This window comes from Larus michahellis, chromosome 6 (genome assembly GCF_964199755.1).
Source record: "Larus michahellis chromosome 6, bLarMic1.1, whole genome shotgun sequence".
Lineage (NCBI taxonomy): Eukaryota > Metazoa > Chordata > Aves > Charadriiformes > Laridae > Larus > Larus michahellis.
This window is the reverse complement of record NC_133901.1, coordinates 54725349-54743134: the sequence shown is the minus strand read 5'-3', so window position 1 is coordinate 54743134 and position 17786 is coordinate 54725349. Positions and strand designations below refer to the sequence as shown.

At 40.0% G+C, this 17786-nt stretch overlaps 1 protein-coding gene across 4 annotated transcripts in view; it reads right to left on the bottom strand.

The window, feature by feature from the left end:
• PCGF5 (polycomb group ring finger 5) overlaps nt 1–17786 on the bottom strand; it is a 63338-nt gene that overhangs the window by 22310 nt on the left and 23242 nt on the right. For 2 of the 4 annotated variants that reach the window (XM_074590538.1, XM_074590541.1), the window contains exons 1-2: nt 6879–7037; nt 6115–6424 (exon numbers count right to left, since the gene is read on the bottom strand). In XM_074590538.1, the coding sequence (XP_074446639.1) occupies nt 6115–6226 (112 nt within the window). In that variant the 5' untranslated portion in view covers nt 6227–6424; nt 6879–7037. Of the gene's footprint in view, nt 1–6114; nt 6425–6878; nt 7038–17786 lie in introns of those variants that run through there. The other 2 variants (XM_074590539.1, XM_074590540.1) reach the window with 1 other exon arrangement.

Genomic DNA, 17786 nt, shown 5'->3' with positions numbered 1-17786 from the left:
ATTTAAAGTCAGATGACTGACTCCCCAAAACCTCCCAAACACTAAGCACTGCTAAACATAAAGCCTGCTAAGATCCACAATAACGTAACTTGAAGAAATATTTATAATATAAATCAATCTATGGAAAGGAACTGAATTCCTCAGTCTGAATATATTTATGTGCTCTCTTTATACATTTTTTTTGAGTGGTCCAAGAAAGTGACTAATGATTAATGAAAAGATTAATCTCCAGTGTAACAGAGGTCTTTGAGTAGAATATATAGAGACAAAACACCATAAGGAACCAAGAATCTTAAGCCAGTCCTATATGCATGTATTCCCTACCCCAAACAACATACAGATCTGGATCAAGTCTGTGTGCAGCCAACTTAAATCATGAGGTCACCTTATATCACGAAACTCCCCCTGAAACTGGAAACCAATACCGTAGTAACCTAAAACAACTTCTGCTTTTTCTCATTTAAAGCTATGGTGCTATGAGGATTTGCCTGTCAAAACTAAATGTGATGTACCGATAGCAATGAAAAAGTGAAAAATACACATAAATTCTAGCACTCAAGAACAATGAACTGATATGTGACACTCCTAGTAGGAGTAGGATCATCAACCAGTGTTTTCAGATATGATAGGTATAATCATCCTCTGTTAGTCTCAATATAAAACACTGAACATTTTTCAGAGTTTATCACTTTGAAGTCTCGGACACTGGGATGAAGTCTAAGTACTGGGTTAAAAGGGTAAGGGAAAAGGGAATCTTTAAACACAATTAAATTACAGATATATTTAATTCACCACCCTAGGGGGAAAAAAACCAAACAGAAATCCAGAACCTTTAATGTTTCCAGTACAGATTAACAAAATGACATGGTTTCACTTGCTTTACTGTAGGTCACGGTGTGGCAACAGGCAAAAGAAAACAGCTTAACCAAAATGTACACAGTTTGCAGAATACTGAGGTATGGGCTACACGTGCCAGTGAAACGAGGACCTGAATTTCACGGTTGTACTCTGACATTTCAGATGAGCCACAATTGAAGTTAGACTCAAATAAGATGATTTCATACAGCTGATAAAAGTACTTGTGTGACATATGCTAATTGGCTGGCAACTGTAACATACCACACGATGCTACGCTTTCCAATACAGAGATCTCTGGTTCACACATTCTTTCACTAATTTGTAATCAGCTGAAAAATACAGATACAAGTGTCAGGACTGTGCTGTATGTCATCTTATGCAAACAAAAAAACCCTACATATCTTATGCATATCTACACATATATTGTTCAATGAGAAGACTCTTCCTAGGTTATTTTTTAAATGCTGATTAACAAGGTACCTAAATAAAACCTCATATTGCATTTTTTAAACAAAATATTCTACAAGAGAAAGTTCAATTAGTGAATTGTGGGACAAATTCTTTGTCCGAACTCATCCTCTGAATTCTTCCAAGAATCTCCTCTCTCAAAGTTAATCACTCTCTGATCCAGTGAGCAAAGGAGGGGCAGAGGATACACACAGCTAGTGGAACATCAAACCCATCTCAGTGATAGCACAGAGAAATAACAAGTCATTTGGTATGTTTAATGAAGTATTTAATTAACTACCTTAAACCTGCTTCAAAAGCACTTACTTTTAGGAAAAGCGTCTGCATAAAAACAGGACAGAAAACTTTAATATACTTCACCACCATTCTCAGAAACTATACATGTGAGACTACTCCACTGTTAATTACAATTACCAGACACAGTCAGACTGGATTCCCTTCTGTTAAAAGAGAGAGAGAATTTCAGTACATGATGATCGAGAAAGGCTTTTTGGGTTAAAATCTATTTCAAAATAAGACAGACCTGCTACATGCCATTGACTGAAGCTTCTGCAGGAGGCTCGGCTTGCCTGTCTAAGGGTGGGAAATTTTGCTTCAGTAAAGTTCTTTTGGGATCTCTTGGTGAGAGCACAAGTTTTTAGCAAAATCTGAAAAATAGTCTGGTTGCAAGATTATTGGTTTGATATTGAAAATTACATCTTTGGTCAGTTTCCTGCATGGAAGGACATTTCTGAAAGTTCAGAAACTGCACTGGTTGACAGTTTCCTGAGGCAAATAATAGAGAGAGCAACTAGAAGTAATGCACCACTTGATCTGCTAGCCATAAACAGGGAAAACTGGTGATGAATAGAGCTGCAGATGGCAGCTTGCCTTGCAGTGACCACAGGATGACCGAGTTCAGGATCTCAAGGAAGAATACAAAGTTAAACAGCAGAGTTAGGATTCTGAACTTCAGGAGGTGGCACCTTAGCTTGTTTAAGCAACTGCCAGTCAGATTTCCCAAGGAAGGTATCATTAGAAAGAAAGGTATTTAGGAAAGCTGGCTGTTGGGTTTTTATTTTTAAGGAAAATTTATTTAGACCTCAAGAGCTAAACAGCCCATTGTACAGGGAATTTTGTCAGAAGAACTGCTTAGTGCACAAGCTTCCAATTAACTTGCAAAAACAGAGCGTATTAGAAGTGGAAACAAGGATGGGAAAGAACAGGATATAAAGTCATTGCTCTGGCACTTAGGGACAAAATTAGGAAGTCCAAAGCCCAGCTATAGCTAAAACTGATGAGGGACATAAAGGGATTCTGCAAGTAGGTTAGTAGCTGAAGGAAGTTCAGACAAAATGTGGGTCTGTTAATGAATGAGGGAAACAACTTAGGAATGGATTATGTAGAAAGGTTTGAAGTCCTCAATATTTTTTTTTGCCTTGGTTTTCACAGGAAGAGCCTGATCTCCATGCACATGATTTGGGAAAGAGAAGGATGACCAGCAGGTTTGGGACTACTGAGAAAAGCTGGATGTATTCAAATCTACAGGCCAGGTAAGATTCACTAAGCTGAAAGCTTATCACCACAATCATGGTGATTATAGGAGGTGCCTGATTACTGGAGAAGGGTAGTGTGTTATGCCCACCTTTAAGAAAGATGGGAAGGATGACCCAAGTAACTATAGCCAACAGTCTCCTCTAGCTCCCTGGAATGATGGCAGGTGATGTCATGTCCCTTGGAATTAATTTCCAACTATGTGAGGGACAAAAACGTAATCAGGAATAGGCAATATCGATTTAGCAAAAACGAATCATGGTTGAGGCTAGCAGATGATCTAATAACAGCCTATACCACTTGAACAGCAGTTACAGGAGTGATGGAGACCAGCTCTTCTTGGTAGTGGCAAATACTATAACAAGGAGCAATGGTCACCAGTTGTTGTCTGGTAGGACACTCAGAAAAACTTCTTGACTAGATAAATAGTGTAGCACTGGAAATGGTTATTGAGAGACTGTGGAGACTCCACGTTTGGAAATTCATAACTCAACTATACAGAGCCATGGCTTGTCCTGGAGTAGTGTTGGCAACTAACCTGCCTTGTGCATGGTTTGGCCTAGACAACCTCCAGATGTCCCTTCCAACCAACACTTCTACGATTGTGTAAACAGTCTGAAAATTTTTAGGACACTAAAGAATGTTCCTGTAGAAAGTCTATTTTCCAAGTTTTGCAAGCGCACACTGTCCTATACAGAGTGACTCAGGAGACAGATGATGGGACGTACCCTTTAGCTCACATTTAGCCTGCTTCAACCAGTAGTTCTTAAAGATCCTTCACAACTGTGTAACAGACTAGAAAAAAAGTCTCAGTCCAGAAGACAAACCCAGTCTTTTGCAAGTAGCAAAAAAGAAACAAAGTACCGAATTTGCAATATAATTAACTATTTTGCAGTAGTACAAGCATTGCGTTCCCAACAGAGACAGGAAAGTTTTTACTGCTGATGCCCAAGTTGCACTTATGCTTCCCAGTAAATGGTGGAGTTGTCTATTCACCATTTCCAAAAACGTCATCAAAACCATCTCTTATTAAAAAGGCACAGATTTCTCAGAGCAGAACTTTACTACTTAACATTTTTCAGCAACACAGAAGACGTGAATTAACGGCTAACTGATTTGGTTAGCACTACTGATCACATTAGTTCCTCTATGATCACTGGAGAACATCTATGTGAATATATGCTTTTCATCTACTCCAGAGTATACATTGCACTCCAAGTATCTAATGAATTTATGCTACTTCTTAAACTATTAATATCTGCAGATTTTGATCATTTATACAACACTGTTTTGAATTACGACAATTAGTAGTATAAGACAAATACCAAAGGGCAGATAAAATCATTGTATTTTGCAGTAACTATTTGGATATGACTGAAGAACCGTATCTGTACTTAAACAAACAAACAAACAAAAGTTTAAATATCTTCTAAAAGCCAAAGCATAAAATAATCAGTCAGAGTATCTTCCCCTGAATTCTCCCTCATACAGATCACCTTTTCCTCTACAGACATATAACTTCCATATCACCACTTGAAGTTTTTCATTTTCCTTTCCACCATTATAAGCTTTGTATTTTGACAACTAAACTTTGCTTTAAAGAAACACCACCTTCTTTCCTGCAGTTCTACTTAATGACCCAAACACGTGGCAGCTTTTCTGTAAGGAGACCTGTGCAACTATATGGCAGCTCAGTAAAATTCATGTGCACTCATCTGGGGACTAGGCAGTAACGGAGCTCTCTCAGTGAAGAGCTCACAATCTACAAGTGAACAAAAGAAACAGATGCTGCTGAGAAAAAAACGCGCCTTCTGCCATTATTGTTTTGCAATGGGAGCAAAAGTAAATAAACAAATAAATTATCTAAACAGAAAAAGACCATAATAAAAACATTTTTTTTCTAAGTCTGAGCTGATTTCTGATGCCGCTTTTTTCTCTTCACCCCAACCTTTTAAAAGTTGCCGTTCACTGAACTTCAACAATTAAAAAAAATTAACTAATGCTGGAATTTTTCCATTTTCTTTTTAAGGAAAGATAATAACAGCTCATATACCCCTCTCCCTCCTTTTTATTTCAAGTTCCTATAAGGACACTTTGCTTAACTTCTCTCCTCCTGAACTTAAATTCCTTTACCAAGTAACTCAAACCAGAAGAATATCACCACAAAACAGGTTACAATCCTTCGCTGATATTAGACTTGGAAAAAGTCAGTTCAACACTATTTTTTCTCAAAAAATAAACTAAAAAGAATATTATTATAATGGTAAAAAATATTATCTTTGCACTATGAACAACATAAAGGAGTGATATACTTTAGTTCTCTATGTGCCTGATATACTAGGGACGCAACACCATAATGTAAAAATTAACAGTGAAGACAGTAACAACTGCAAGAACACCACCGTGCAGAAGTGACAGGAAATGCTAAGACAAGGCTTTTAACTAATATTTATTAAAGGTTTAAAAATGAGAAATCTACCAAAAAACCATATAGTTCCCTTTACTCTTCTTTCAGAAAAATTCAAATTTTATTTGGAAAGACGCCAAATTCTCCAGAAGGTCCAAGCAAACCATCTTCTATTCAGGAATAAAAGTAAAAAATTCAAACTTGTAAGTAACTTAGCTTATGGAAGTAAGACAACTGAGTTTGACAGGACCGTTCATACACTTAATGCAATTCGTACCAACAAATGTTTCAGAAGTATTAGGATCATAAGACATAAGACCTGAATACTTCTTCCTGAGTCAGTTTCATTCAAAGACATCTACTCCCTAAATAAATATTTTGCCAACTTTCAAGTATTTCTATGCATTGTGCCACCAACACATTACAGAGACATGTGAGCCAGTACTAACCAAACTGGTGTATCTATCATGCACACTGCCAGAAGATACATTGGCTTAAGTTTCAAAAGCACAGTTATATTATCAAAAGACCACACCCGACCTAACGATCTTCCTTGAGATCAGCCGGCCGCAGTGATATGTTTGGTGCTAGAGCCAGCACAATCACCACTAGCTTGGGGGAAAGAAATGAGGTACTTTTACTCTGCAAGGCATTAAGCAGAGTTGGCACGTTCTCAAGATGACCCAAATGGCAGACCAGAGTCTAGGAAACCCCACTAGAAACTGCATAGCATTTCATACAACACTTCAAGAAGTAAACAAAAACCAACACACAGATCATGTTAAACACATAATACTTCAAGGAAGTATCACTTACAAAGGAGGGATATTTTGTAAAGCACTACTTACAGGTATGGAGGCACTCCGTTACTGTAGTCGGCTTGATGAGATAGCCTTTACAGATATAGCAGGTGATATGAGGATTGAAATCTTTCACTAAGTGCTTCCTCTGTGTAGCCATTCGTGGGGTAGGAAATGCTGGCAGAGTGCTTGGTGCCAGAGGAACAAGTCTGAAAGGCGTCGATGCCTGCTGTTCACAAGAGCTGCGGCGCTGCTCTGTGCAACTGGACTTCTCCAGGCATTTGCTCTTAATTCTGGAGGACTCACAGGGACATGGCTCGTAACTCCTGCTCCTGGGCCAGGCGAGTCATTTTCCTACCTGTAACACACGTGGAAAGAGAGAGGTGCGTGAGCCTGGTGGCACGGAACCGGTGACGAAGCCCCGGAGGACAAGTGTCGCCATGAACTTGGCAGGGACACCGGGGTTACTATTTACTCCGCAGCAGCTGCGCGCCTGCCGCTCGGCAGCCGAGCTCCGAGGGAGCGCCCCGGCCCCCGCCAGGCTCCGGCCGCCGGCGGGACAAGTCGCCGGGCGCCGCGGTGACAGGTGCGGGGGCCGTCGGCCAGCCCCGGCGGGCGCCCCGCGGTCCGCAGGCCTCGGCGGGCCCCCGCGGCGAGGAGCCCTCCCCCGCCGCCCCGGCCGGCGGGGCAGGGGAAGGGCGGCGGGCGGTGCGGCTCGGCGGCGACCGAGCTCTTCCCTCCGCTCGCCCGACTCCCGTCCCTCCTCCCCGCACCTGCGGCGCCCCCCACCCCTCCTCGGCCCCCCGCTGTACCTGGCGCGGCCTCGGGCGGGCGGCCGCCCAGCGAAAGAGAAAGGGAAACGGCGTGCGCTCTCCCGCCCCCTCCGAGCCCTCCCTCCTTCCCTCCCCGCCCGGCTGCCGCCGCCGGTCCCAGGGCGGGCGGGACGGGCGCGCAGGCGCTGCTCCCCGGCCGAGCCCCGCTGCGCCGGGGCCCGCAGCACCGCTCCGGGGCGGGAGCTGGCGGGAGCCCCGGGGCGGGCGGAGGGGACCGGGGGCGGTGAGGCGAAGGGCAGGCGGGAGCGGAGCGGGACGGAGGCGCTGCCGGACGCAGGTAAGCGCAGGGTCGGCCGCAGCGCAGCCGGCGGCAGGACGCTCCCCCGCTTCGGCCCTAACGCCGTCTACTTAAATCCAGCTTCTGCCCGAGGAAGGGTGAAACTTAAACCCGGGTTTCTGTCCCTCAGAGGAAATACTGAACCACCGAACTAAGTTAGGCCCGAATCCGGTAAAGAGTTATACACGTTACACGGGTGCTTCCCTCTAACAGGGACCAACTAGCCGGAGAAGGATGACACGAGTGAAAGCTGTCTCCGTGATTCAATGCATCTGCTTTTTGCTCCCCTGTTCACAAAAATGCACCGTATTACCCGGAAATCATCCAGAAAACTAAAGCCACCCTAATGGTATTTTTCAATTGCACTATTTCTAGAAAATGTCTTCTATATTCTTTTTAACAATAATAACAAGAATATAAGAAGGCATTGCCTGTTTCAGCTGCAATACCATCCCGTTATCTGTGACTGTGCTAGGTCTTTGCTTTTCCATTCTGTATTTGAAATAAACACTCATTTTGCATTGCCCCTCCAGTGCAGTCTCCCCTTCATCCTTGGGTATGGGCTACAACAGCAGAAGCCTTTAATAACTGAGGCCTGCTCCTGCCATCCATTCCTACTTCTGGAATATTTACCCTCCAGTAGATCTCCGTTTACATCAAGTCAATTGTCAGACTGAGTCAGGCGCATGAAAACTGTTACAATTAAAGTTACAGTGCAGTGGCGAAGGCATGATAAACCTGACATAGGGTAATTCAACAGAATGTGCATATTTTTTTCTGATAAAATGTTCATCTTGTATGAGATTACCTGTCTACAACACGAACAAAAGTTTATAAAGCTAAAAAACTTTTGAAGTAGTGTGTGTTATAATTTAACAAAAAGTTGTGTTTTGATGGTTTTGGGCTTCTATTGTTAAGCATTGCTTGCATTATTATACCATAAAGCATACACTATATATATCTCATGGGAATATTTTAATTAGTAGTCACATTCTGTCAGTTTAGCAGAAGTTGACATTTTTCAGAATGAGCATGAGAGTGGCCCTGCTTGAATGTGGACTAAGCATGATACACCGTTATTAAACTTACATACATGCATTTCAATCCAGCAACTGCTGATGCTCTCCTGCCTGTTTCAAAATTACTGTGTCTGGTAAAATTTGTTTTAAAAATAAACTGTATTCTAAGTGAGATTTCAAAGCATAGTTTATCACATGTCCCTACTGGGAAAAATAAAAAATTCTAAACAAATTTATCAGCTAGGCTCATGTTTACACAATAATGGATACACAATGTTCTATTCAAGGACATTAAAAACAGAGAGTTATATCATTTATGTGAAGCCCATACAGTAATAATTGCACAGCAGTTGTGATACCTGCAAACACACACAACTGGTATAGATTCCCACCAGCCATACTGAAGACCCTCTTTGAAGGGCTACTGGGTAAGTGACAGCGTACATGACAAATTCTGGCCTCATCTCTGCTCGCTCCTGCTGGTAGCAAGCTGTATTTATGAGACGCTGAGCGCTCTTAACTCTCACTGAACAGGATGAAAGTTGAGGCATTCGGCACCTTTGAAGACCACAACGTAAAGAACACACGAGAAGCAGTGCAGAAGCAGCTCTCATTTCATTATCAGAGGAAAGTAGTATAACAAAAATCCTGAAAGCAAATTATGTTAATAAATGCTTATGAATTAATTATAATTTCAAAGTTAGTTAACTCCTAGCACTGCATACAATAGGTTTATTTACACAATAGCAGCTGCGCACCTGGCAGCCAAGCTCCAAGGCCCATACAGGTCCCATATGGGCCCAATATAGCCCCATATAAGTGATGTGAGCATTTTGAACTACTTATAGCAGTTAAAAGGTAACAGAGGAATAGTATTTGAATCAAACAACTCGGTCATCTTCATATTATGAGAAAAACAGAATTAACAAAATAAACTGTATGTCATGTATTAGCAACAGCAAACATGTTATTAGAGAGAGGGTGATTATAGCCCTCAACTCAGTGATGAAAATACAGCTGCTCTCATTTTTTCCCTGCTTCTCAAACTTCTGACTTTCGTATCGACTGCAGCTCACAGAGTGTCCAGAGTACTCAGCAATTCTCAGAATGTCCTCTAACACAGTACTTACTTTAAAAAACCTAAAGTTCTTTTTACATATATGAGCTTATCTGACACGTTGAAAATAAAGACTGCTTTCTAAGCATTATCAAAGTAGAGAAGTAGTTGGTTGAAATTCTTGAAGAACTACTGGATCATCCTAATGTGAAACACAGTAATTATTTACTTTTAATACAAATAAAATGGATCTTTTTAAAGGAACAGCCAGGACACATAAGAACTTGTGAACTGCAAGCATTTCATTAATTTTACTCATTAATGCAGTTCCAAGGTTTTTGAAAAATACCAACGTCTGTTCTCAAGTAAATTCCAGAGAGAAAACAAACACTGTTCATCTAAGTTCTCAGTAACATTTGAAATGAATGAAAAATTCTAATTCTGCAAGTAGGTCCACATGAGTACGACCTTACATCCCTATGGAGCTACACCGGAGTCTGTTTCTAGGCAAGTCTCCAATTACCCTCCAGTTATCCTAAGAGTTACTTGTGTTTTGTTGATGGAAGAATTACTGGGACACATCTGGACTGGGAAAATAATGAAAAAAAAATAATCCCTGCTTTTCTTAGTAGACATTGTGGAGCAATCTGAATGATACTTAGATGGAAGCCACAGCATTCACCTTCGCTGAATACTGAATCTCTAGACATCTGATGGAAATGCCGTTTTATGACTTTTAGAATCCTGAAAACTTCACAGAATTTATACCTGCTGATAAGATCCCACCAAACCTTCTCTTCTCCAAGCTGAACAGTCCTTGTACTCTCAGCCTCTCCTCATATAAATGATGGTCCATACCCTTAATCATCTTTGTGGCCCTGTGTTGGACTTGTTTCGTATCTTTCCTGTACTGAGAAGCCCAGAACTGGACACAGCGCTCCAGATGTTGCCTCGTCAGTGCCAAACAGAGAGGAAGATCACCTCCCTCAAACTGGTGGCAACTTACTTGAAGTTACTGCATATTTACTCTGGTATGAAATACAGACCAAATATAACCACTTTTGGATCTTTTATTTCCAGTGTTAAATTCCCCGTCCACTAAAACAGTATCTAGAATAGAACCACACACTAACTGGGTTGGTGGGACCTTTGAACACTATCTAGTCTGATGCTTCTGCTCAAAGCAGGTCAAATTAACGTTAAAGTTAAATCAGACTGCTAAGGGCTTTATCTAAATAAAGTCTGAATATATCCAAGGACGGCAACTCTACAGCCTCTCTGGACAACAGGTTTCAAGCCTTGGCAATTCTCATTGTGGATTTTTTCCCTTAGGTCCAGTTGGAATTTTCCTTGCTTCATCTTGTGCATTTTCCATAGATATGAATTATTTACTAGCAGCACGTAAACTCAACTCTTACTGTCATTATCATTGTCTGTGCCATTATCTTGGGATCATGCATCATATTTCTTTGCTTTTTAGGCAAAGAGTAGTAACATTGTTTATTGTATAAACAATATTACTATGCTCAGTGTGAAAACTGTCTTTGATTTGATAGGAAACAATAGGAATTAGGCTGTTCTTATTCCCATCTCTTATTCATGAAAATAATCAGCAATAAGATTTTGCGTTTCTACTGTGGGGGCTTTTCTTCATCCCTACTGAGCTCTATATAAGATGCTGTATATTAGCACATAATAGCACTTCTGGGATATATATAGTATTTCTTTCTTTATGCTTACTTTTCTTTTATAATCTAAAATAAAAAAAAAAAACAGGTTGCAAAATGCTAACTTCTGTATTATTATGCCATTGATGAATAAGTAAGCAAGACAAACGCATTCAAGATACATTTCAAGGGTAAGGTAAAATTGTGTCACAAACTCTTCCGACTTTGTTGAACTAATTTCAAGCAATTTTTTAAAAATAAGAAAAATCGCAAAGTAACTTCCTACAGGTTTTATAAGAATTGGCTGCTAGTAAAGGAGAGGGACTCAAATTAGTGACTCTACCACGGGACAGATGAGCAGATCTCTATTGTTAAACATTTCCTTGGCACACTAAAACACTGATCAGCCATAGCACACACTGCCTTTTCCCAGCCAGAGAAACACAGAAAACAAGTAAGGAACAAGGCCATAACAGTGGAAGAGGGAGCTTGCCACTGAAGAGAAAAAAAAATCACAACTGTGAAATAAAATTGACTAGAGATTGTCACTAGCATGGAGGAGACAATTTAACTTTAGCGCCTTGTTATGCAGAGGTTGAAGTGAAAAAATACCTGGTTCTGAACAGATTATCAGCTGACCATTAAACACACTGAGGGAGGATCTTGTGATCAGCTTGATGTACCTCCCTGTGAATAACAGCGTTAAGAACTGTGGTTACAATCTTTAGGGGTATTGCAAATTTAAAAATACTAACACTAATCTATCACAGCAGAATTCAAACTATTCATCTGAATGCAGCTGTAGATTTAAGAATTAAGTACAATGGGCACAAGGTATTTTCCTTGTGTTGCCTTGATTATTTTGTCACTATTTTGTATTTTTCTTTTGAAGAATAGTTTTAATAGGTATGATTGTATGCATCAGACGCAAACATCTCCAGAAACTTCCTAAAGAAAGTGGGAGAAACTTCTAAAATATTAGTGACCAAATTCTCTATTCTGTTACTCTAGTGTCCAGCTGTGAGAACTGTGTTTTGTTGGGTTTTTTTTAGCTACAGTAAGCTGCCATATAGCCAAGCCGATTCTTCATGTGAGAATGACCTAATTGACATTTGGCTTCAAAGGCGAAAATTCTTCATTATGGTATAGAGGCTTGCATTGTGACACAATAATTTTTTTTCTTTTCTTTGTATGTAATTGCTTTGTGGTGACACGGCTAAGAGGTGTTTTCCTGTGAACCATCAGAGATTGTTCACAGGGAGCGATGCGCAGCAGGAAGTATAGAAGATGTGCGATTGAGAGGCTTCTGTGACTCCATTTTCCAGTGTGCTTGGTTTCAAAACAATGATCTGCGGTGGAGTTAGGATCTGTAGACAACCAAAATACTGGTGGTATCCTCAGCCTCTCCTCGTTTTGTCTTGCAGCACACTGCAGTTTCCACGCACTTCAGTCTCCTGTACTACACCGCTTTCAGTCTTTTATAGGGTATTGAAATAAACATTTTGTGGTTCGTAGTATGTTCTGTAAGCTGAAATGGAGTAGGCATTATTTCACAGTTGCCTGCAATTGTGGGCAACCACAGAGAATGACCAAAGTAGTCTTTCACAGTCCTATGTTTTATATAAATTTATAGCAATTTAGAGCAAGTAACGGTCACACATTTTGGTAACAGCTTAAAGAAGACGCATAACTTGAAACAACCCATCTTGGTTCTAAATCAGATGCTCTCCATGCACCAGAAAGATCTTGCATCTTCAGAATTACCTTTTTAGCCTCTGACCAGTTATTTCACTTCCACTGCATAGTTTGTTAGACTGTCTCTGAACTCATGGAAATCACACCTGTGTTGCCATTTCTATTATTCCATATTCTCTAATACTTCTTAACTACCTGTATTGCTATCTGATTATATGCTTCTGCCAGTTCAGTTTCTTTTTACTCTGCTCTCTACAATAGTATCACCTGCTTATTCTGTGGCTTTTCCAGAGAAAATCTACTTGGGAATTAATGCTATTTCAAGTCTCCCTGCTACTGCACAATGGAAAAAAATAAATCAATCAGCGACAATCAGAGCCACATTATCAGAAAAACTCCAGTGGTGCAACAGGTACAGGCCAGCCTAAATATAGCTGCTGTCTGCAATCTATGTCTCCTCCATAGATTTCCAGGACCTGTTGGTCGTGCAGTAAACACTTTGTCAACTCTATGCATGTATCCTTCCAGGGAAAAAGTCAGAGAACCATAAAATAATTTGTGTTGAAAGGGACGTTTAAAGGTCACCTAGTCCAACCCCCCTGCAATGACCAGGGACATCTCCCACTAGATCAGGTTGCTCAGAGCCCCATCCAACCTGACCTTGAATGTTTCCAGGGACGGGGCACCTACCACCTCTCTAGGCAACCCGTTCCAGTTTTTCACCACTCTCATTCTAAAAAATTCCTTAGATTTAGTCTAAATCTTGCTTCTTTTAGCTTAAAGCCATTGCCCTTGTCCTATTGCAACAGGCCCTGCAAAAAGGTTTGTCCCCATCTTTCCTGTAGGCCCCCTTTAAGTACAGAAAGGCCACAATAAAGTCTCCCCAGAGCCTTCCCTTCTCCAGGCTGAACAACCCCAGCTCTCTCAGCCTGTCCTCACAGGAGAGGTGCTCCAGCCCTCTGATCATCTTCGTGGCCTTCCTTCTGGACTCCTTCCAACAGGTCCATGTCTTTCCTGTGCTGAGGGCTCGAAAGCTGGATGCAGTACTCCATGTGAGGTCCTACCAGAGTGGAGTAAAGGGGCAGAATCACCTCCCTCGACCTGCTGGCCACGCTTCTTTTGATGCAGCCCAGGATGCGGTTGGCCTTCTGGGCTGCAAGCGCACATTGTTGGCTTATGTCCAGCTTTTCATCCACCGATACCCCCAAATCCTCCTCAGCAGGCCTGCTCTCAACCCCTTCATCCCCAGCCTGTATTGATATCAGGGGTTGCCCCAACCCAGGTGTAGGACCCTGCACTTGTTTCTGTCAGCATTATATTGCTTTGTCCATTATATACTGTATTTTTCTATATATAATATACAGAAATATATATAATAGATTATAATTTTTTTCACTCTTTTCCCCCCTGAAAATATCAAAGCCACTTATATAACATATACAGCTCAGCTGAACAGTAATGTGAAGTGTTCAAATAGTTTTATCAGAGTGCCATCTTTCAATCTCTGTGAAATGGAAAACAAACTGCAAGAACCCTCCAATGACTCCCGCTAAAATTGTTACTAACAGATTTTGTTTCTTACACTTGAAAACTGGCAGGAATGCAAATCAAATTGTATCACACATGTCAAACAGCTTCACAATTATGCAATCAACTTGCACTGCAAATTAAAAACAAGACTTGCTACTAGATCTTAAGTCAAAACAAATTTAAAACTCCAATAAGCTCAGCAAAAGCAATCCTCATGAAATCTACTCATGCCGTTATGGCGGCAGAACCGGCAAACAAAGAGGACTGAAAGGAAATAGAAAAGTAGCAACCAAATTAATGACATTCACAATGTCTTAGGGAGTTACCTACCCTACTTCAATCAATTTTCAACAGGAGTTCTGTTTCTAGCTCTCTCAAGAATAAAACCTTTAACTTAATAACACAATGCTGGGTGGATTCCCATTTCATTTGAACTGCATGGGAAGGCTCTCATTCATGGGAACCATCACTTTGTCTGCCAATCAAAAGAGCAGGCTTCATTGGAGGAAACCTAATACAGATACTTGCGAATTTCATTTTTAACTTTTAAAATAGATAGAGAATGTTTTTTCTGAATACATTTAGAGAAAATAGGGGGCAGACCAAGATACTCCAACCTTAGCTTCACATCCTCAATACGATCTTTTTTGACAGCAATTTTGCATGTATATAGAGTCAAACTCTGCAGCAATGTGCTCCATATGATACAGTCCATCCAATCATATGACTACAGTCATAGCTGGCTTTGGCCTACTGAGTTAGATAAAAGACATTAGCTCCACCTTTCCCTAAGAATAAGCAAAAATATAAGTTCTTTACGTATTTTGGACATTTGTAACAGTTCACATTAACAAATGAGAGTCACTCCAAATAACATTTTACTGAAAGCATTATCTTGAAATATTAATAATTTTTATCCAATATACTAATGGAAAAAGATTAAGCAAAACTGATACTTTTAATTGATTCTTCATTTGAACACGCCAGTTTTTAGGAGCGACAAGCTCAGGATTCTAGCCAGAAGCTATTCTCAAGTGAACAATCATTCCTCAGCCCATAACTTGGCATCATATGCCAGTTCTGCAGTCACATTAGCTTAGGAAGTTGACAGTGCTGGTTTCCCAACTTTAGTCCCATGACTGCAGTAAATCAGAAAAGTCTGCATAAGTGGTGCCTGTGTCTGACATTATCATCACTGAGTTTTCCAAAGAAAAGATGTATAAAACAATTCTCAAGTATGCAAAAAAATGTTTCAATTTTTTTTGCAGTTACAAAATCATGGCCTTCAGACTCCGCCTGCATGTAAACAGCATATTCTACATCGTTGTGCATTTAATCAGATTGAGCCCAAAATCAACCAAAAGCTGTGAGAATATGTTTACCATCCCCGCATCTCGAGCTTCCTTTTTGCAATGCTTGGAAGTCTGGGTTCAGTATAGTGCTAATGAGAGCATGTGGCTCTTAGCTGGGTGGGCTATGGCAGTTTAGACTCTTTAGGCTCTGGACAGAGCAGGGCCGAGCCCCTCCCAGAATACAAAGAATATACACAATTGTGCTTTTAAAAAGCTGTGCTGTCTGTAGAAGTTCATTCTCACATTACTAAATTGTCCAGTCTCATCAACTAGACAGGATCACGATCTACTTTGCTATAAAATTCTGTAGGAAGAAAAAGATGGTAAGAAATGCAGGTAATGCTTCAGGAGATTACATGCTTTTGAGTCAGAAATTAAGAAATCAGTTCTTAAGCACACTGGTACAGGCGAAGTCCTTCCAGAGACGCAGTTGTTTGAATAAAACAAAATAATGTTTGGTTTGATCCTTAAATATCTAATGGCACTTACTGAAAAGGTCTGACAAATGCTCAAACTGGATCATTCTATTAAGATTCTTGCTTTATATTTAGAAAAACAGATCTTTAGTTCCTCTTCAAAAAGCTGTCACTTAGCAAGAATCACATTCTTGCCAAAATCACTACGTTCTCCTGCAGGGGTATCTATACTTAAATGGCAAATGAACTATGTTTATATTTCGTATTCAGGCCCTGATTCTATAAACACTACCATTCCTGTGTCACTATCTATGCCCATAGTCCAAGCAAGTCTACAGTTCAGCTCATTAAAGTGGGTGACTTCACTTGCATCAAGCTTAGTATGTAAGTCCATGCAGCAGTGTACATATGTATGTGTCACCTCCCTATATTTTACAAAGGTGTATAAAATGAATAGAGAGCATACATCATTCTTTACTATTGTTTCATGCCTCACTGCTATTTCTAACCTGCATTGCAAGAGTTCCAAATCCTATAGTCACACTGAACACTAAGAGATTCTAAGAGATGAGATTTATCTCAGCTATAATACCTCAGCTTGAGGTTGCCAGCTGCCTTTTTTTTTTCTCTTTTAACAGTAGCAATACATTTTAAAAAAACACAACCCCCCAAATCTTTTCACTTTCTAAATTTTTCACAGTTGGTAATGAGCTGTACTGCCTGTTAAATACATTTCAAGAATGTTTTTCTAAAGTAGATTATAAACTACGCTAAAGATGTCATACAATATCTGACCTTTCCACGTTACTACAACCTGTATGCAGTTTGCTGAGGTTTTTTAGGTGTGACTATTTTCTCCAGCACCGTGATAAGTTTAGGTTCTAGACGCTTAAAGCTAGAAGGTTTCACCTACCAATTTAAATGTCAAATCTCACTCCATTCCCTAATCTCATATCCTTGGTAGGGTTTTAAGAATAAAAGGCATAATGCTCTTAAAATTATTTCCCTTTTTCACAAATGCATAGATGGGAATATGAATTTTTGACAAGGTATTTGGCTTATGAGAACTTGTTGATACATATAACACATAGCCTGCTCCTATCATCATCATGCTGTCTATTTAATAATTCACATTTAAATACAAGACCTTCATTGACACAGCTCAGTAGGAATAAAATTAAGGAGATTTAAATTTTCCTGCTAAGAAATCTGCAATGCTGTCTAGTGTTTTATCCTCATGTCTTTTAAACTTGCCAGAAACATTGGTGCCATCATAACCTTCCATCAGTCAGGAACTAAAATATGTATTTCGCGGCTATGTCTTCCACTAAGCAGCTACTTACCAAAATCATGAGAGAAACTATTGTTACAAAATACATCAAAAAGAGATACCTTCAAATACAGACTGCCAATTCACACTTTTATCCGATATATTTTTAATGTATTGTACAAATTTCTTCATTGCATCTGTTGGTCTCCACATTTGTACCAGTGAAGCAATTCCCAATCCTGTCCCTTTAAAAAAAAAAAAAATAGCAGCAAATAGTGTAAAAAAATGCAAGAACAGTTCAAAACCCTCAAGCTGAGGTATTGAAACTGCTTCCTAATAATCCTATTTTATGTTTGTGTCCCTCATTCAATAAGGACCAACTAGTTAATTTTAGTACAGACTCAATAATACTCCTGAAAACTACAATTTTTGGTACAATTAAATGTGGTGCTAACAAAAATGCATAACAAAGATTGTTATAGAGAAGAGAAATAGAAAGTATCCTGTTTTCCTGTAGATAGATTACATATGGGCACTTTTTTCATGAACAAAAAAGTAGCTCCGTAGTTTGTCTGAAGTTTAGGACCACCTGTCCAAATATCTA